Source organism: Mesoplodon mirus (genome assembly GCF_964341445.2).
Source record: "Mesoplodon mirus genome assembly, chromosome: 13".
NCBI lineage: Eukaryota > Metazoa > Chordata > Mammalia > Artiodactyla > Ziphiidae > Mesoplodon > Mesoplodon mirus.
This window is the reverse complement of record NC_138989.1, coordinates 10,764,212-10,785,529: the sequence shown is the minus strand read 5'-3', so window position 1 is coordinate 10,785,529 and position 21,318 is coordinate 10,764,212. Positions and strand designations below refer to the sequence as shown.

At 48.3% G+C, this 21,318-nt stretch overlaps 1 protein-coding gene across 1 annotated transcript in view; it reads left to right on the top strand.

Moving 5' to 3' along the window:
• Positions 1-1,730: 1,730 nt before the first annotated feature.
• Positions 1,731-21,318, top strand: part of SRRM4 (serine/arginine repetitive matrix 4) — a gene marked incomplete at both ends in the record, with an annotated part of 160,418 nt that continues 140,830 nt past the window's right edge. Inside the window, one exon of the mRNA XM_082640486.1 lies at positions 1,731-1,861. Coding sequence (XP_082496612.1) covers positions 1,731-1,861 — 131 coding nt within the window. The remainder of the gene's footprint in view (positions 1,862-21,318) is intronic.

Genomic DNA, 21,318 nt, shown 5'->3' with positions numbered 1-21,318 from the left:
CAAAAATCCAAATATAGATGCACTTCTGGAAGGATGCTCGGTTACTCCAGCGTTCTCTCTGCCTTCCTCCTCCCCTTTCTCTCCTATTCCCCTCCTGTTGCCTTTCAGAGAATTTCGGAAGTTCACATTGGTGCCCTGGTCCCTTTGGTCCCCATCGCTATCACCATCAGCAAGAAGTTTATTCCCACTGTGGCCAAGACCCAGTGCCAGGCGCTGGGAGGCCTTTAAGACTTGGCGAAGCCTCCTTCCAGGAATGCGAAGTCTGGGGAGTGGGAGTAGCAACTCTGCTGAGATTAAAGGACTCCAAGGGAGAGATGGGCTGAGGGGGGTCCCGTGTCTCTTTTCCTTAATGAAAAGCCTGGGCGTGAAGGAGAGAAATTCTGCCCAGACCCTCTGTGTCTAGGTTTTATTGTGATTCTGAACTTCCACTTTCTGGGATTAGGGCTGGACTGGGAAGGGGTAGCAGATGGGGAGACAGACAGAATAGTATCCCCCTATAATCCTCCGGTGTCCCCCTCAAAACCCACCCCCCAGAGCTTTCCTTTCCAAAACGGACTCCTCTCCCGAGACAAGCTGCCTTAAGGAAAAGTGGCTGCAGCAGAGTTCCGCAGGAGTGGATGGGGTGGGGTGGGGTGTGGGCGCTCTTGCCTGTGGATGGATTTGGCAGCAGCACGTTGGACTGGCTGGCAGTGAGGCACAAAAGAGATAGCCCTTGGAGCCGCGTGCACAGATGCAGCGCTGCACCCCTCTGCGGGCGGGGCCGGCTCGGCAGATGGCGAGAGGCCGAATTGTTGACGGATGGTCCATCAAACGGCACTTTCTGGGTGGTGGGGATCTCGCAGCACCCAGGCGCAAAGAGGAATTCCGAAGACGCCCCCCGTCCGCTTGCTGCCGTAGACAGTCCCTCCCAGAAGTGAGGCGGTGGCGGAGGGGCGGGGCAGGTTGGCGGGGGCGGATAGATTTAAGTTTTTTTCTCCCTTGATAGAGGATCTTCTTCAAGACTCGCGAAGGGGTTGGGAAGGGAGGCGGCGCTCCCAGAGAGCACGCAAGAGAGGGTAGGGGGAAGGCCCGCGGCGGAGGGGGAGGCGAGGGGGCTGGGAAGCAGGAGCTCACGCCCGGTTCCGTTCGGGGCGCCGCGAGTGCTTTTCTCAGGGGTCAGCGCTGCAACTCCGTAGCCGCGGGGCCCCGGTGACAGGCGCGCGCCCCGCCCTTTCTCCTCCCTCGACCTGCGGGCTTTTGTTATGCAGATGGCGGCTGGAGGCTGAGGAGGAGGAGGGAGTTGGCGGGGCGGAGGAGAGGCGGAGAGGGGGGAGGAAAGTGCAGCTCGCGCGACCGGCCTCCTTTTCCAACGTCACATTGTGAGAGAGACAAAACCCGGGCGCTGCGGGGCTCACACGCGCACGCACACACGGACGACCCCGTCGCCTCTTCTCTCCGGCGCTGCCGAGAAAGCCAGCGCAACGTTCCCTTCCTGGGGCGCGGAGGCTCCGCAAGCTCAGAGCGCAGCCCAGAGCCGACCCAGAAGGCTGAGAGAACCGGCGGACAAGCCTTCTTCCTCCCTTGCCGGCCCGGGCTGAGGCGCCCATCCCCCGCCCTGAACCCCTGTCTCTCCCACCCCACCCCTCTGGGCCTCACACGGACAGAGAGCGGGGCCGGGTGTTCCCCCGTTCGGAAGCCTCGTTTCAGCACTTCGGACAGCGCCCGGGAGCCCCGGGCCCTTTTGGTTGGCCATGGCGAGCGTGCAACAAGGAGAGAAACAGCTTTTTGAGAAGTTCTGGCGAGGAACCTTTAAAGCCGTGGCCACCCCGCGTCCCGAGAGCATCATTGTCGCCAGTATCACGGCCCGCAAGCCGCTGCCAAGGTAATGACCTCCTGCTTAAGAGGGGAGACCCTGATGGTCCCCCTTTCTGGCCTGTGCCCCAGAGCCCTGCGGGGTGGAGGCAGGCAGCTGGGCCAGAGCGCCTGTCTTTCCCCGTCACTACTCTATCTCCCACTGGAACATGGGAGAACGAATTGCTTGTGCGAGGTGGCAGCTGGTGGGAAGGGACGGAGAGTCTTTAAGGGGAGCAACGCTCAACCGGCTGACCTGGCAGCTGCTGTTTGAAAGGTTTTGCTGTCTTTGGGTGGGCGGTGGAGGTGGGAGATGACGGAGAAACTTTTCTTGGTATCCCAGGGCTCCGAGGACAGGGGGTGAAGGAATGGTGGATTTGAGGCAGTTAGGGGTGTTGTCCAAGAAGAGATGAGGATTGAACTAGCTCAAGCCTTGTTCAGAGGCAGCGGCACATTTCCATGCTCCGCTCAGAAACTAGTGAGCTCTGACTGTTTTGACAAAAGCCCATATGCTGTTCCCTCAAATACACCCTAAACAGCACCCTCCTCCACACCTTCCTGGCGGCGGCTGCTGCTGAATTATCTGGTCTCCAGCACGCAGAACCAGGAGTCTGAGCTCAAGAGTCAGGGAGGAGCCTTCCAAGATCGTGAAGATGGTCTCAGAAGAGTTTTATTTGGTTTTTCAAAAAGAATCTGATTGCTTTGAACTCAGGCATAAGAACCGATCCTTGGGTGGTGGTATCAAAATAGTGTGATAGAGGGGGGACGAGAGAAGAAATGAAAGAAAGGCAGAAAGAGGGAGAAGATGATGTGGGGTGAAACTGAGAGGAGGTTGGGGGGAACAGAAGCATTCCAATACAGAGAAGACCCAATTGTTTTCGTAAATCATTCAATTTAGAGGAGTTCGAGAACGAAGGGAAGAAGGCTGTGCCCTCCGTCAGGGAAAATCAAGGCTGAATGAGAACTCTTCTTTTGCTGGTGTTGGATGAGTGGTTGGGTGGGAGAAAAAGAAAGAAGTGGACCAGGGGGAGACCACTTGGAGGATTTATTAATCCTGGCAGGCTACATTAGGGAGTAGATTGAAAACATGTCTGGGAAAGTGCTTCGGACAGAATGCCTGTTGTGGCACAGCTGCATCTGAACTTTCCAGTGGGTGTGGGGTGGAGGACCGATGGGGGAGTTATATTTTAAGAATCAAACTCAGACTGGAGAACTTTTCATAGTCTGATAGAGACCTGGCTCATACAGGTCTTTAGAAAAACGGGCACCCCATGTTGGGAATGGTTGGACTAGAAACATGACCAGCCAGCAGGATGTAGCAGGCTGCAAGCGGCGGCAGCAGCAGCCAGTACTTGTGGCTGGGATGAGGGGACATCCTCTGACACAGGCTGGAGAAGGGGAACAGTAACACCAAATGCCACCAAAAGCTGATGTTGCTCTGCTTGGAAGGAGGTTCTTTGTAGAGAGCTTTGACATCAGTGGTTTTATCTTCCTGGGTTTCTGCCATCCGTTCCACCTTCGGAGTGCACCTCCTGTTGGCAAATCAGGTGCTGCGTTGGCCAAAGAATATGCCCTTGTAGAAGGGACTAGAGGAAATTTCATTGGAAACTAGAAGTGTGGCAGTTGGTCCTGAGTATTCCATGTATTTCAGGGGTGCAGGGAGAGGAGAGCAGATTCCTGGTGGTATTTTAATTCAGGTAAGCATACCTGATGGCCACCTGGCTTGGTAACTTCACCTTTTGCCTGTCAGTCTGTTACTGTCATGCCTTTTTTCCTGGTCATACTCTCAGTCATAGGAATTGCTCACAAGGTCTCCCACCCCGCCTGCTTCTGCAGCTTTGTGCAAATCCTGATTTAATCCATATGAGACTCTTATAATAGCCACCCTAATAGCCAACCGTCCCCACCCAGGCATCACTTCACTCCTGGTGTCTTTTAACGTCCTGAGTCTCCTTCCCCCTGAAAACCACTCCCGAGGTGAAAGTCTGAGCATTTAGTCCCTAATTTATGTCGTGCTGAAAGGATCCTCTTTAATACTTCTGTAACAGGCGTGGCCTCTCTGTAGCATAGATTCCAGTTTGTGTTTAAGTCTTCAGGAGGGGCTGGGTTGGAGTTGTCTTTTAACAGACTGGCTGTAAAGCCTGAAAGATCCACATTTTCATGCACGCCAGCCACATCCAGCGATGGTCAATTTCTACCTCCTTTTTAAGGTTCTATGCTTTACTTAAGGGTGAAAGTACCATGTTTCTAAAGCCGAGTTCTTAGGAAGGAAAGGGACAGAGGCATGAGCTTAGCATCAGCTGGGCCCCAGCAGCTTCCTCTACAGGCAGTCTGGGGACTTGGTCTCATCAGAAATGTTGTCTAGTTCCATGAATGAGGCCCAGCTCACAGTCAGTGGATCTGCCCAAGTAGCTGTCTACAGGGAGATGGGGGAGGGGGAGGGTGAACCACCAGCCAGTCCTGTTGGTTACACACTTAATATTTGTTTCTGGATGAGGGCTACTACCCCCTGAGTGAACTTCCCCAGGATATTTTAAGTCTGTTTCTGAAGATAATTTAGTACCAGGATAGAAGCTTACATTCAGTTCGTTGATTTCATAGCAATATGCATACATCATACAACCTTACTCCAAGCAAAGCATCCCCTGGTCCCTCCCTCTCCCCCTCTGTGAGGCATACTTGATGAGGCAATATCTTTAAAATGTATCAAGTTGCGAGCAGATGTCTGACTCAAATGTCGGAACGGTGTAGCAGTTTGGGAGGCGGTGCTTAAGGGCTCAGAACCCCAATACCTGGTTCTACTGTTTAGCGGAGTGCCTTAGGCAAGTGGCTCTACCTTGCTGAGCCTGTTTTGTCAGCTTGAAAATAGAAACAATAATCGTAGCTGTCTCAGGCAGTGAGTTAGGAGGACTGAGTCAGGTAAAGCACTTCCCACAGTGCGAGGGACAGAGTGATTGTTTAATACACACTGCCTCTAAAACAAACAGCTCAGAGCTACAATGGCCAAAGGAAATCTACAGTTCCTTCCAGTATTGTGTTTTCCCAGCTTACCCATTTCTCACCCTAATAATGCTGACCCTAAAAACTGAGATTTCAGCTCCTGACAGGTGACAGGACTGAGGTGGGGTGGGTGGGATGAGAGCAGGCCCATATTTTCCTCCCTAAGTTCCTATATTTCCTTCCCTGAGGGAAGGTTAGCTGCTTTGTGATCTGATGCTTTCAGTTAGGGGGTGGAGGGTTGGTGAAGAATTGTCTGGATTCAGAATGGGTTGGTACAACGTCCTTATGGAATATTGTTCTGTTTTGTATAGGGATGACCAAGCACTGCCAGTCTAGCCAAGGCTCAAATTCCTTGAAAACCATAGTTTTAATCCCTAGCCCATCAACTCTAGAGTGACTATAATTTGTAGTTCATATCAAGACTGAAGAGGGTTGCCTGGGGGTGGTTATTCCAGGATGGAAGCTCTAATGGGAACTATCCGAGGCAAACCTCACCCTGTACCAGCTGGAAGAGAGCCAGCATGAATCAATAAGATACTTGGAGTGTGCGAGACCCCCTCTTTTGTTCCTGCCAAAGAAGTATAGTTGTTTTCCTGGCATTAAGTAGTTCTCTCTCTCTTTTTTTTTTTTTTTTTGCTGTACGCGGGCCTCTCACTGTTGCGGCTTCTCCTGTTGCGGAGCACAGGCTCCGGACACGCAGGCTCAGCAGCCATGGCTCACGGGCCCAGCCGCTCCGCGGCATGTGGGATCTTCCCGGACCAGGGCACGAACCCGTGTCCCCTGAATCAGCAGGCGGATTCTCAACCACTGTGCCACCAGGGAAGCCCAGTAATTCTCTTTTTTAATTGCTTAGTCCAGAAAAGTTTTCACCTGAGAAGTTTAGGCTCAACATGGGAAACCTAGTGTTGGAGGCCAACTCAAACTGTAATATTCAGATCAACAAAGAGTAGTTGAGGACTTAATGAACACGTAACTATCATTTGTAATTAGTATATCAGTTGTTTGTAGATACAGGAGTGTTTGTGAAGGGCTAGAGAGGTGGCCCCCTTAAGTAGACTCTGCATTGCCTTTACCATTCTTTGGGCAAGCTATTAATTTTCTTCGAAAATCCTTTCCATGCAGAATAGTCCAGAAGCAGACTTCAGCCCAGTCCCTGTCTAAAGGATCATAAATTCCAAACTATTGGAGATTTTACTGCATAAAGGGAAAGATGGCCAAATGGTAAGGCCAGGAAAATGCCTCTGAACCACTTAATCCAAGTCTCCCCCTCGTGCCAAGAGATCAGTTAGCACATTTGCGCTGACTCTGTCTCTGGGAGCAGAGGGAGGGGCTGTTGGGAGGCGACGTCCTGTGGTTAAGAGCCAAGAGATGAGGGTCAGGGAAAATGCTTGCCCTGGCGATGAATGAACATTTTCTCTGGAAAGGGAGTGTTACTGTTTGGGTCAAACCTTTCTCCTTCTGAAAGGTGAAATTGGTTGAATGGTGTACAGGGTCAATGAGGGGATCGTTTCTGACGCTGCCGTGTTCTCTTGGCAACTGTGCTGTCTTATTAGAGACCCGAGCTGCGGTAGATGTTCAGTGAAAGTTGGATGCATTAATTGAATGAGTACACCTGGTCCAAATCCAGCATCAGATTAGCCCTCTCCCAGCCCCACCCCGGTCCTGACAATCTGAGGATGCTGATCAGTGCAACCCGGGAGACTGGGAGACACACACACACACTGCAAATAGATTTGATCTGTCACTAGTGTCAGAATGAAGCTCTCTAGATATAGATGTCTGTGTGGCTGGGTGAGTGAACATGTCGGCTTGTCCGGGGGCAGGAGGTTGAACTTAATGTCACTTGGAAGTGCTTTCCAGGCCCGTGTCAGTCTCCGTTAACTCCACCCCGAATCCAGGCCACCAAAATGGGGCCACGTCCCTAAAAGCCTAACTCCTATAAATGAGGATGGAAGCCTGGGTCAGGTGCCTTCTGCTCCATGGCACCTCAGTCATCCCACAGGGGCACAGTGCATTTTTTAAAATATCTTTTCTTTCAGAGTGGCTGGACTTAACCTTCCTGCAAGGTGGAAGAGTTCGCAGGGGCTTAACAAAACTGGAGTTCTGTAATTGCTTGTTAGTAAGATTTTCTCTGAGGTGCGAGAGAATATTTCTGGGGTGGCAGAGGTAGAAAGGTGAAGAGCTTGGGCTCTGAAGTCAGATGGACCCAGGCTGACATTCTGCTGGGCTACTTCCTGGCTCTGCAATCTGTTAGTCACTTCACCTCTCTACGCTTCAGTTTCCCCATCGGTGAAATATTCATCTCACGGAGTTGCAGTGAGATAATTCTCACTACAGTTGCCAAAAAGAGCCACTGGAGATTTGTACAGAGCTGTTTTAAAAATCCGACAGGACCTGAAGACAAACTAATCGCAGGAAATGTTTCCTTTTACTGTTTACAGACGCTCACTGGCTCCATGGCTTTCGGCAAGCAACTTGACCTTCTCAATATCAGTTTCCTCATCCATAAAATGGGACTAATAATAGCAGCCACCTCCAAGAGCTGTTGGGAGGACTGAATGCACTAATACATGGAAAACACTGTTTGGCACACAGTGAGGGCTCCACCAGTGTTAGCTCTTACTATTAATAATAAATGATCGTTTTTATTGTTACTACGTGTCAGGCCCATCAGGGAGGAAAAGATGAATGAAATGCAATCTTTCCATTTGAGGGCCTCGGAATTTAGCAGCAAAGGGAGACATAGACAGGAGTGTGTATGACTGAGGCAGATCATCTTAAGTACTATAAATGTAGGTAGGAATAAAGAAAGGGGGATGTGGAAAACCAGAGGAAGAAGAGACCCTCAGGGACAGAGTCCCTTGCTTATTATACAGTAATCCTTAGTTATCTCATCTGTAAAATGGGAATGATTCTTTTTCTTCATCAGTTTTACCTACAAATGCAAGGAATGATCAGAACGAATACAGCCTTTATTCCCTGTAGAGTCTCAAGAAAGAGCTTTCCTTTCCCAGAAGAAAAAGCAGGTTAAACTCTGGAGGGGGCGTTATCTGTGGGGGATCCCAGTCAGTGCTAATGAAGGGAGGCTATGGAAAGGAACTGCCCTTAGAATATAAATCTCCCAACTCCCCTGTCAGTGGCTTAAGGATATACACTCGGGCATGGGCTGTTAGGTTTCTTGTCCTTCATGGTCCAGCTCTGGCTAAAACAAAATCCAGTCTGCATCCCTCAAGCAGCCACCGACGCTGGGGGGAGCAGAGTGAGCCCATACATGTCAAAGAGAAAATAAACCACCAGGGAATGAATGTACAAAGAAGCAGCAGCTGCCTGTGGCTAAAAACCAAAGCTGTACTTCATTCATTCAACAATTTTCTTGAGCTCCTGCTTGGAACAGTGAACAGCCTGAAGCCCCTGCTCTCATGGGGGAGAAAAATAATAACTGAAGAAACAAACAAATAATATAAGGTCAGGTGGTAGTAAGTGCTTTAAAAAAGAATGAAGGTGAGCAAAAGGCTAGAGGGTGAGGGCAGGGATGGCTTTGTTGGATGGAGTGGCCAGGGACCTGGAGAAGGGAGGGAGCCAGCCATGAGGATTACTGGGGGGAAAGTGTTTGAGGGAACAGCATGTGCAAAGGCCCTGAGGTGGAAGCATGCTTGATGTATTTGAGAAATAGCAAGGAAGTCAGTGTGGCTGGAGCAGAACGGGTGAGGGGGAGACTGACAGGAACTGACTCCCTAGACGTAGGCAGGAAACAGATAAAGCAGGGCCTTGTAAGACATCTAAGGACTTCCCAGGTCCTCAGCTCCTAGGCTGGGTGGATGGAGAGGGTCACAGGGGCGCTCCTGCCCTCTCAGTCTGGGTTCCTGGTCTGATCTGCTTCTCTTGGCTCCTCTCTCCCAACTCTAGTGCAACCAGGGATGACTTTGAACGGCAGAGTCAGAAGCTTAGCTGGGCCCCTCCATGCATTATGGACAAACATGAAATTTACACATCGCTCTGATTGTGATCAATCAGATTAGGAAATTGAAAAAGACACTGTTTAGACTTCCAAATAGCAGTGGCAAATCTTGTTCCCACGACGGTGAGGGTTTGGTGTATCTCTCATATCCATGGGTGCAAATCTATACTATCCCTCTCACCTCACAGCCCCCTTTGCCACACACCCTTGAAGCTACAGTCTGTGCTCGTGCGCTTTCTCACCCTCCCTCCCTCCCTCCCTCTCTCTCTCTCTCTCTCTCTCTCTCTCTCCCCTTCCCTCCCCCATCTCCATTGGAGATTTTGCTGAGGGATCTCCCATATGCCACAGCCTGTATGTAGAGCTCCGAGAAATAAAACACAGAATTAAGATGTCATAGAGACAAAGCCAAACCAAATCCAGGAACAATGCCGAACCCTAAAACAGTCATTAAGTAATTCACGTCTGCATGTGTCTGTTGCAAACAAATATTAAGATCCTCTGGACGCAAATGTTTCTCATCAGGAGAATCCCTTAGTTGCCGAATTCCCTGGGCTTACATTCCGCTGACAGGTTCCCTGAGCAGAAACACCAGCGGATCACTATTCTCTGGCTTCATTAAAAGTTAAGCTTAGGCAAGTGAGCTGGAATTTTACAAGACAGTTACCACTCCTACGGGAAGAGAGGTTCCATCTGGGCCTGACACGTGTGTATTCATAGTGTGTGTGTGCGCTCGCTCACGGTAGGAATGTGTGTGCTGAGCTCCTTACGTTATTATGTGCCAGCCCTGTGCTAAACACGTTTCATCTGTTGTCTGATTCCATCCTCACAGTAACTTTAGGAGAGAGGTATTTTTAAGACCCAATTTTACAGATGAGGAAACTGAGGCTCAGAGGGTAGAAGTGACCTGCTCATGGGAACATGGCTGGTGAGTCATAATTGGAATAAAAACCCAGAGCTCTTAACTGAGAAGTTTATAGTCTAGTACACTTTGCTGAAAAGGAAAAGCTGAGACCAGAGAGGTGAAGTGTGGCTTGTCCAAGGTCACATAGTTTGTAAGTATGAAACCAGGACCTGAAATCAGGTCTGCTCAGTGGCAAGTACTTTCTTCTCTACCTGCTGTACATCCTGTCACTGTGGTTTGGATTTTAAGGTCATGGGTGTTTTTGTGTTGTTTTAATCATCTTAGTTTACGTCCAGTCAGCTTAGGCAATTGCCACTGTTATAATCCCATCTCACACCACTGTCAGTAACACTGTCTTCCTCTGTCCTTACCCTTCTTACCCATCTCCATGTCGAGCTAGAAGAACCTCTTTGAAAAGTAATTCAGACCATATACACCCTCCTTACCCTCATCTAAAGCCCTGCATCACTGTCCTTTGGTTTGCAGAACTTTAGGCCTTGGCGACTCCCTGCCGTGGTACAGCCCCTGGCTACCTCCCCCAAGATCATTTCTAACTTTTTTTTTTTTTTTTTTGCGGTATGGGGGCCTCTCACTGTTGTGGCCTCTCCCGTTGAGCACAGGCTCTGGACGCGCAGGGCTCAGCGGCCATGGCTCACAGGCCCAGCTGCTCCGCGGCATGTGGGATCTTCCCGGACCAGGGCACGAACCCGCGTTTCCTGCACCAGCAGGCGGACTCTCAACCACTGCGCCACCAGGGAAGCCCCCAAGATCATTTCTAAAATGCTGCTCCTCTCTCCGTCTGCTCCAGCTGCATCCCGTTCCTCCTTTTAGCCACTCAAATTTTCCATGCCTTTCCTGCCGCCAGGCCTTTGCACATGATGCCAAGAAAGCTGTCCCTCTCCCTTGGTGTCTAATTTATACCTACTCCGCTTTCAGATCTCAACTCAAATGTCATCTCCTTAGGGAATCCTCCCACAGTGCTCTAGACTAGGTCACGCCTGGCATTACAGACTTTCTCATCACTGTAGTACCTCTCTTGGTTCTCAACACATTTGTAATTTTACACTGACTTACAGGATCATTGGTTAAAGCGTACCTCTTCTAATAGACCGAAAGCATCATGAGGATGCAGACTGTGTCAATTTGCTCGTTGGTTTACCTCTTTCACTTGATACATAGCAGGGGGCCAAGCAAATGTTGGTTGAATGCATGAATTGTAGCAATTTCACCTCATCAAATCATTCTTAGGCCTAATAGTCTGAACCACATGGAATTTCCAATATTCAAAAACAGCAGTGTTTCCTGTGATTCACAGGAGAACTCTTTGAACTACTGAGGGTGGATACCATGTCTGTCTCATTCCTTGCTGTATCTCAGCACCTAGAACAGTGGCCCGTGGTTGGCCCATTTTCTTTAGATGTTTGTTGAATGAATGATTGAGGGTATGCAGATGTAAGTGCATGGTACAGATGAGGAAACTTAGAGACCTACAGACATACATCGTCAGAATTTGAGAGCTAAAGGGACCTTTAGGAGATTATCCAGTCTCCTCATTTTACATGTGGAGGACGGAAAGATATGTTTTATAATATTCATAATGTATCGGAACAACTGTACAGATATAATTTATAAATACACTTACATGAGGGCTTCATTCTCGAAACTTCTTACTGAGAGAGATAAGAGGTCAAAAGGTCTCTAGGGCCTGCTCATGTAGCTCGGCTCCTCATTTTTTTTTTTTTTTTTTTTTTTGCGGTACGCGGGCCTCTCACTGTTGTGGCCTCTCCCGCTGTGGAGCACAGGCTTCGGACGCGCAGGCTCAGTGGCCATGGCTCACGGGCCCAGCCGCTCCGCGGCATGTGGGATCTTCCTGGACTGGGGCACGAACTCGTGTCCCCTGCATCGGCAGGCGGACTCTCAACCACTGTGCCACCAGGGAAGCCCTCGGCTCCTCATTTTGCAGATAGGGAGACTGAGACCCACAAAAGGGGATTTGTCCAAGGCCCTTACGTAGCCTGAGTCAGCCTGGGTGAGCTCTGGGTTCGGTGAAGTGGTGTTTGCCCAACATCAGGGTTTGTGTGTGAGCTTCCCTGCTGTGATCGGGAGATCAGACACTGCTCTCTCTTGCCCCTGACCCCTTGCTGTAAGATATGGCATCGTGCCCCATGAAGACCTCTTGTGGCATATGCTGCCCAAAGCCTGGTCTGGGGATCCTGATGAGATGTCCATCTGTACTCAGCCTGGCTGTTCCTGGGATCATATTTCAGAGCTTTCAGCCACTAAGGAGGCTTTTCTTTGGCCAGCCGCCCTGTCCAGCCTCCCTTCCAAGGCCAAGTGGCAGGTGATTCTGGGGCCCAGCCCACTCCCATAGAGGGTAGGTAGGCTCGGAGCAACTCTTTACCGTGTGGACAGTTTTTTCTAGCAGGAAACCATCACCACAATAGCACATCCCAGTGATCAGCTCCTTTAATGCCAGTGTCAGCTCACTGTGGCATTTAGTCAGCAGTCAGGACGGGAGGGCCAGAGGGGACATTTGAGGGACTCGAATACAGCCTCTTTATTTTATAGATGGGGAGACAGGGGCACAGAGAGTACCCAGGGCACTTTGTGGAGCATCAGAATGTTAATGCCCGAGGTATAGCTGACATACGGGCCACCTGCCACCCAGTTCTAAGACACCACACTGCTCAGAGTTCCTTGGAGAAGAAGGCAGAAAAATTAATGTATTGCCATTTTACAAATAGGACAAATGAGGCTCAGAGATATGAAATGACTTGCCAAAAGTCACACCATGAAATCGTGATACATTATTGTGGTGATGGTGGTGGTGGTGGTTTAACTGTTACTGTTGATCTCATTTGATTCTCACAACAGTTAAGTGCCAGTTTTGTGTCCATTTTGCAGAAGAAGAAACTGAGGCTCAAGGTCTTATAAAGACCCAGAATAAACCCCAGGTCTCTTGACTCCAAGTTCAGTGACCCCATCCCACTGCAGACACAATGTGTGACCCCAGGAGCTTGTGCACTGAGCATGGATCCACCAGGCAAGGGGAGGAAAGGTATGACCACCTCCGGTCATTGACCAGCCTGCATTGCCAGTGTTACCCCCATTAAAGCCCCCCTTCTTTCTCTACACTAAGTGTACCAACCTCACGCCTCATACAGCTGCCCCCTGTGTATGCTCCTTTTCCTAAGTGGAGACATCCCTTAGAGTGACATCCCTTTTAATGGCCAAGGGAGGAGGGAGACATTGGAGTAGGACCCCAAAACAGCAAGGGGGACTCAGAGCTCAGGAGCCTTAGGAAGAAATGTACCCCATCATTGCAGGGGCCTGATTGAGGGGAAACAGGCCCCAAACTACAGTGGGAGGAGCATGAGTCTGGAAACCTTCCTTCCTTCCATGGGAGAGGTTATGTGTGACCACCCCACTCCCCCAAGAAAGGACATCTTGCCACTAGGAGAGTTAGGGGTGGCCTTAAGAGTCTTTTCATCCCACCCACCCTAACTTCCTTTTATGGAAGGAATCCAGCCCAGAATAGTTAAGTAACTTGCCTAAGGCCTCACAAGCAATTAATGCCAGAGACAGTGGGTTCCTTGTCGAGCATCAGTGGGTTCCAGGGAAGAGAAAAAGAGCTAATATGATTGCCATCCACTGCCTGTACTCATCCACACCCCAAAACACTGGCTGTTCCATCCCGGACCTATAGCATTTATGGCCCTTTAGCAAATCAACTCTCAAACTATCCCCAGTGGTAGTTTGAATGCAGGAACTGGGGACTGTGGTCTAAGTGCTCCTAGATGTTTTTGACGTTTTCCATCTTGTCGCTTGGGCTAGGTGCCATCAGAGCCAGCTGATGTTTGCTGTCCCCACTCTGGTCCAAAAGACCCTGTTGCCTTCCCTCTCCGTGGAACTTCTGGGCGCTCAGCATACTCCTCCATCCACCCTGCTCATCCAGCCCTGAGGAAGGCATCACCTCCCATTCACCAAGCAAACACGGCTATGACACATGCCAAGGGAAAGGTGTTGCAAAGGATGAGTTCTGGCTCTGTGGTTGATAAGCTTGGGTTTGAATCCTATCCCACCATCTATTAGCTGTGTGATTTTGAGCAAGTCACTTTGCTACCCTGAGTGTCATCTGTATCAGGGTGACAAAAGTCTCTAACTTGAATAATTGCTGATTCCTGGTTTTACCTATTAGGAATGATTGCCCTTGGACATTAAGGCTCATATTCAAAAGAGAATCAGTTTGGTAGGGGGGAGGGCAAAAAGACACTGCAATTATACCCCTAAATCTCCGAGCTCATGGGTTCCATTCCCTATTATACAGGTAGAGAAAGAAAGCCTCAGAGAGGAAAAGGTACTTACCTGCCCAAAGTCAAATAGTGAATCAGAACCCAGGTCTCCTGACTCCCAGGGTTTACTTCTCTGCCTCAGTGACCTCATGAATGTCAGTGTTTCAACTTCTGCACCTATCAAAGTTTTAATAATAGTTCCTAATCATAGTTTCTGAGTACTTACTATATGCCTGAGCAAAATGCTTTATCTGCAGTATATCACTTAATCCACTGAACCATTCTTCAAGGTAGTTAGATATTATGACAATTTCCCTTTTGTAGATGGGACAGTTACGGGTCAGAAAGGAAAGTAACCTGTCTAAGCTCACACAGCTAGGTGATGTCGGAGATGCGATTTGAATACTGTGTTGGTAACTCTCACTAGCTCTTGTTGGGAATGCCTGCTCTGCCAATCTCCTGCTGTGGGAAGGAGAGATCAGAAAAATGAGGAGCACCGTAGGGAAACAAGGAAGTTCTTGACAAGCTGTTTACATTGCTCCATCCCGGTGCCACAGTGACGTGTGAGAGAGAACATAGTTCAAGACATATGTCCACTAGTACTGCCCAGTTTTACTTTCGGGTGAACAAACTCACTGAAGGAGTTTGATGCTACATTTATGAGCAGCTTTCCTGGAAGCAAGTTTCCCCAGGGAAGGGAGGGAGAGAAACAAGGAGAATGAGTGTTTCTCGAGTGAGAAATTTGGGGCTTCTAATTGCAACACCTACCCCAAGCTGACCCGTTTAGGTGCATCTATTATGCAGTCATGGTCATTCTTCATAGGCACGGTACCTTACGCTTGCTACGAACTTGACCGACACATCCACCCATCCATCCATTAACTCATCTATTCCTCCATTCATTTATTTATCCATCCACTACATAGTCACTCATCCATCCATCCATCCATCTACCCTACATCCATCCATTGATCAAGGAACCATTCATTTATTCATTATTTCATCCATCCCTTCATCTATTCTCCAGCTATTTGTTCCTTCATCCTTTTTCCAACTATTTTCTTCTCCCATCCATCCATCCATTCATTCAACGAACCAATCAATCAACCAACCAACCAACATTTATTGAGCATCTACTTTGTGCCTTTCTTTACCATTTCCCTATATTTATGGTAAAGTAAGGTTTATTAATTTCATTTAACAGATGATAAGAAATGGCAGCTCAGATCATTTATTTTCTAAGACCTTACAGGCATAAAGCCTGGTTGAACTTGTTCTCCCAATCTTAGTTCTTTGTAAGACACCTAAAACATTGTAGTGCCAAGGAATTTAGGCACTTTAGGTTTGTTGGTTTTTCTCTGAGGCCTTTTGCTATTGAGATTTAAATGATTGTACTTATTCATTCTTGTCAGAAACAAAGAATCACAATTGCTATGATCCTTTGTTAAAACTTGTGCAAGGGGATTTCACATCTGAAATCCCTTCTGATTATCCATTCATACCTTCACCCAGCACTGAGCTTCTAATATATGCAAAGTATAGAAATGAATAAAGATATCTCAAGTTGCTTACATTCTAGTAGGAGAGACATGTCTATTAATAACTAGCAATTAGCAAGCATGGCAGGAGTTAATTTTATTGAAAAGAGAGTTAAAGTCTGAACAGGTAAAGCAACTGGCCAAAGATCAGCGAGTTAGTTGTAATGCCGTGCAATTTTAGATATTGCCTGCTTATAAACTAAGCTCTATGCTAAGCCATTTGTAGATGTCACTTCACTGAATTCACCCCCCAATCCTATGCAATAGATAGCATTGTCCCCATCTTGTTGATGATGGAAATGAGACTTAGAGGCTTTAAGCAACTTGGCCAAGGTTACCACCTTCCAAGGGTCAGAGTTAGGGTTATAACCCAGATGTACTTGCTGCCACAGTCTTCTCTCTCACCCAGCTCTTTCTTCCCCATAGGCAAGATATGGGGAATGTCACTGGTGAGGCCTAGCTGTTCTCCTGCTTTCAAGTTTCTAGATGATCACTTCAGTGGAAACTTACCCAAAGATTGGGCTCCAGCAGAGAGGGAAGGGACTGCCCAGCAGTGAGGCTGACCTCTTGGGGCTGGGTGAGGGGTTGCCTGGGGGTAGTGATGGTCCTTGTTCACATGGGGCAATTACTCAGAAGGAGAGTCCGCCAGTGGGAAGTGCCTTTCATGCCAGAAGTGCTCTTCCCAACAAGAGGATTATCGAACTGTCCATGAAGAGGGACAACCCTTCAAGACAAGGACACAAGAGATATTGGTAGTTAACCATGTGTTTTCTTGCCCAGAGCTAAACCCAAACATGGCAATGCAGAGGATCACAAGTGGAATCATTGGTGTTGAGGAAGGGCATGGGAGAATAGATATTTGTTAAGCACAAGGACGTCCCATTTCCTTGCACTAAACTTGTAGGGTGATTAAAAACAGCTTTACATTGTAAGAACACGGGTCCAGAGAGGTTATTTTACTTGCCCAAGGTTGCCCAGCTTGACCACCAATTCACACATATTACCATGGAGACACCCATCATTTCTGCCCACATGGGACTTTTCTGGTCTTACAGACCTCTCCCTCCTCCCCTCTCCTCTCCCTTCCCCTCCCCTCCCCTCCTTTCTCCTCTCCCTTCCCCTCCCCTCCCCTCCCCTCCCCTCCCCTCTCCTCTCCACTCCTCAGCAGAGGGAATCTCTGCTCTGGAGAAATCTTTATTCCTTTGTGTTTCTTCAGGACCCTCTCCTTAAGTCCGTAAATCATCTTCCCCTAAAGGCTTTGACTTTTCCAAAAAGCAAAAGCTAAAAACACTCTCATATTCTTCCTGTGTTCAGCCCTGACACATGCCGCCCCCGAGGCAAGGAGGGGAGAACCCATGATCTGCTTAAATGGTGAAAAAGAAAAGGGGAAAATACAGGGAGAAAAAAACCACGTAGGTCAGGATCTCAAAACAGTATCCCATTTCCATGCAGTATTTCCTTTAAGCTTTTGAGGTGGGTACTATTAATTCATCTCCGATTAACAGATGAGGAAGCTGAAGTTCAGAAAGATTATATGACTTCTCCAAGGTCACACAGCTAGGAAGTGGCTCCAGGATTCAAACCCAAGCTTGTAAGACCCCAGTAGTCAAGATTTTAACCACTATGTTCTACCAACGCACTACCTATGAGAAAATAATATCAAAATTGTCCAGAGATGAGAACTGACTTGCCCAAGATCATTCAACAGGTCAGCAGAATGGGAGACAGATTTGCTGATCAGAGGCACATCAGTCAATACATACATATAATGGGCGCCACCTGCATGCATCTGGGCCTGTGCCCATGTAGTTCAGTCTCTAAGGAAGTTACACTCAAGACCCAAGAGTAAAGTTCAGAGAGGAAAGAGATATTCATTAGAGTGTCAGCTAAACTACAGACCCATGCAACTGGGTGAGGTAAGGGCAGGATGGCCAAAAAGAAGTTCCATAGAGAACGTCAACAGCTTCAATCAATTAGTAGTATGTGCCCGAATCACTGTGCTGAGAAGGCTTCTGGGGCTACGTCTGAGATGAGTAACAAAGAATCCTTTGATTCATTAGTGATGTCTGTCCTTGGTGCAAGAGAGGAAGGTGGCAGTATGCATGCTATGTATTTCTCTCTCCCAGGAAGGGACTGCTGCAGCTTTGGGAAGGATCAGATCACGTAGTGTCCTTGCTGTTGGTGCTGTGCTGTTTACGTTCATTGTTTCAGTTGATGTTCATCACAAGACACCCCCTGCCCCCTTTATACAGATAAGAAGACAGAACCTCACAAAGGGAAGGTCACTCGCCCAAGGCTAAAGAAGCTAGACCGTGGCTAACCAGCTCTGACAACTACTGTTAAATACATAAACCATTAGGTTGATGAATAGAAATGTCAGTAGAAGAGCAATTCCGGAACCTATCAGTTAGTGCGTGAATGTATATATCTGGCCAGAGGGCTTTGTCTTGTTTGTCTCCATATACCCAGCCACTAGCACAGGACCCAGGACACAACTGATACCGAATCCATATTTACTTAGAGCTGTGAACAGGCATTGTGTTATATACCCCGGGAGAGGTGTTTAGAGAGCGAAGAGATTTGGCTGCGCTTGTAATGGGAAAGTATCTAGTTCAGTGCTTGGCACAACACTTAGACAGTAAGTATTCGTTGAAATCAGTGAGTTCTAGAGGAGTTGGCTACCGGGTGAGATTCAGAAGACAAGACAATCTGGATGGAGACAGGGCTCAAGGACCAGCCTGCCCACTGCTGATCCACAGTATGCCAGGCTAAGCAGACACATTTCACCATCTCCTCAGGCAAGTCAGGGAGCTGAAGCAGGGCAAGGAGGAGAAGGGCTGTCCTGCACCAGGGGAGCCATTTCTGGCTTTGTGTTCTCCCGGCAGGGTGCTGGGAGGCTGCAGGAGCCAGATCTGCTGCTCAGGCTCTGGAACTCGGAGCCAGGGCGATGGAGGCCAGCTTCCTCTGGCCTGGAGCACCTGAGTTGCTGTGCAGCAAGGCAGGGTTGGGGAGGCAGGAGGGAGGGCCGGCCTCAGGGATGCCAGTCTTCTGCCGCCACATCTTTTCCCAGCTGTGTCCAGCCTCTGTTCAGTTTGGGGGTGATTTATCATCAGAATTGGCATACTGCATTCTTGAAAGAGTTTCAGATTATGAAAGCACCATGCGATGGGTCGAATTATTTTTTTCCATTTCACAGAAGAAAAAACTGAGACTAATAGAGTTATCTGTAAAAATAATAACAGTGTGAGTCAGACATTATACTAAGCATTTCGTATATACTGACTCCTTAGAGCTTCACAGTGCCCTAGGAGATGGGAAATATTCTTATCTCTATTTCGCAGAAGAGGAAACTGAGATTCAGGGAGGTCAGAACTTCACCAAACCCAGTCCTACCTGATTCCAGAGCCCACGCACTTAGCCTCCATGCTGTACGAACTCCTTGTCAATCAATTAATCAGCCTATTAATGAATAATTTGCATTTACATAGTGTTTTACACTTTTCAAATACTTTATGTATCTTTGTGCCTTTGAGCTGTGCTCTAGTGCTTTAATACTGTAAGGTAGGTGGAGCTGGTATCCTTTTTCTTCACATCCTTTGACACATCAAAAATGGTGCCGGGAGTTTGGAAGGTACTTTCTGCTCCGCTCGGACTGTACTTTGTACAGTATGTGTGATGTGTGATAGTTTGAATAGCACAGCCAAGTAACCCCAGCATGGTACTCTATTTCACTACCCCAAGCCTCAATTTTATCATCTCTAAACTGGGGGAAATAACTTTCTTCCAAGGTTACTGTGAGCATTGGAGATGATAAATTAGAAAAGAGCCGAGCACATCGGGCACGCCAAAGAAGCCCCCAGATGCACACCTGGGAGTCTGCCATTTTATAGGAGTGAGCAGATACTTCTCTTGCTGGTTCTCTTTAAGGACGGGAGTGAACAATTGGGAGGTGACCGGCGGGAGTTGGCGTGGTCACCTGTAGCTAATGAGGAGCACCACTTATTCCTAGGATCCTCTCCTCACCCCTGCACAGCTGGTCACGGGAAAGGAAGGGACTTGGACCCAGGAGCCATGGAATCTCCAATATATTTAACTCCAGTGGACCCTGTGTTTCCAGTGACTGGTCCTGTATTAAAGTCCATAGTGGTGTTGGTCACCGTTTGGGCAAAGCCAGACCAGAGCTTTAGCCGGGATTGGGTTAAACTGTTTCTAGGTGCGAGAGACATCTCTGGGAAAAGAGAGGCAAAGAGAACACAGAAAGTACACTTACCATTGGAACCTAGATTTTGTGATGACAACTCATCTAGCCATGGACAGTCCTATCCTTGGGCTGTTCTGAGTTTTCTCAAGAAACAGCTAGAGGGGCTTCCCTGGTGGCGCAGTGGTTAAGAATCCGCCTGCCAAGGCAGGGGACGCGGGCCCGAGCCCTGGTCGGGGAAGATCCCACATGCCGCGGAGCAGCTAAGCCCATGTGCCACAACTACTGAGCCTGCGCTCTAGAGCCCGCGAGCCACAACACTGAGCCCTCATGCAACAACTATTGAAGCCTGCGCACCTAGAGCCCGTGCTCTGCAACAAGAGAAGCCACCGCAATAAGAAGCCTGCGCACCGCAACGAAAAGTAGCCCCCGCTCACCGCAACTAGAGAAAGCCCGCGTGCAGCAACGGAGACCCAACGCAGCCAAAAATAAATAAAAATTAAAAAAAAAAAGAAACAGCTAGAGATGAAGACATTCTGCCAGAACCTAACCTAAGTAGAAGCTTAGCAACTCTCCTTAGTCATGGGGCTGTTTGCCCAGTGGGGGAACCTGGGAGGCAGTGCCGCTGGAGAGACGGGGACTTCCTTCCACATCTCATGTTCTTTCTTAGGAATCCCTCAGACCACTGGAATCGATTCCCAGTGCTCTTTTTCTCCAAGGAACATAATCTCTCACTAGGAGAGCACATCTGCTGGCTACTTATACCATTAGACCTAAAGAATAAGCAGAATAGATATCATCTTGGATATTACAAGAAGGTCATTAAATAAAAATAGTGTGGTTAGGGTAGGCAAGAGGTAGCAGCTACGTGGGATCTCAGTGGCTTCACATGAACCAATTGTTGCTTGTTTGTATCTTAGTCCTAAATGGGTTGGAGGAGGGCTTTGCTTCATGTAGCCGTATAGGGATCCACCTCCGTAACATGGAGGTGCTACGTGGCATGATCCAGCTGGAAGACGAGGAAAGCGAACCAAGGTGGAGAGGTCACACCTGCTCTTAACTGCGTCAGCCTTGAAGTGACCCATTACTTCTGTGTATATTCCATTGGTGAAGGCTAGTTACAGGGTCCCTCCTAGGTGCCAAGAGAACTAGAAAGGTAATCTAGTAGCAGGTCTGGGTGGAAAGGGAAGGGAATTTGGTGCCATCCTCTCCCATACACAGGAAATGCCTTTCATTCCTGGAATCACATCCTACGGTGAGCATCTGTGGCCTCTCTGATAAGCTCTTTCTCCATATAAGAGGAAGAGGGCAGGAAGAATAACAGTCACTATTTATTGAGCATTTCCTGTGATCCAGGCACTGTGCTAAAGTCTTCACATGCATTAACATTTTAAATTAACTCCATCAAGTATATATTGTTATTCCCATCTTATAGACAAGGAAAGCCTCAAGGAGAGAAGTAATTGATCCAAGATCACACAGCTAGAAGCTGCTGAAGCTAGGGTTTGAACATGGGTCTAATTCTAAAGCCTGTATTCTTTTTTTTTTTTTTTTGAAGAAAAATTAAGTCTTATGTCTTTTTAAAACCAAACCACTAGGAA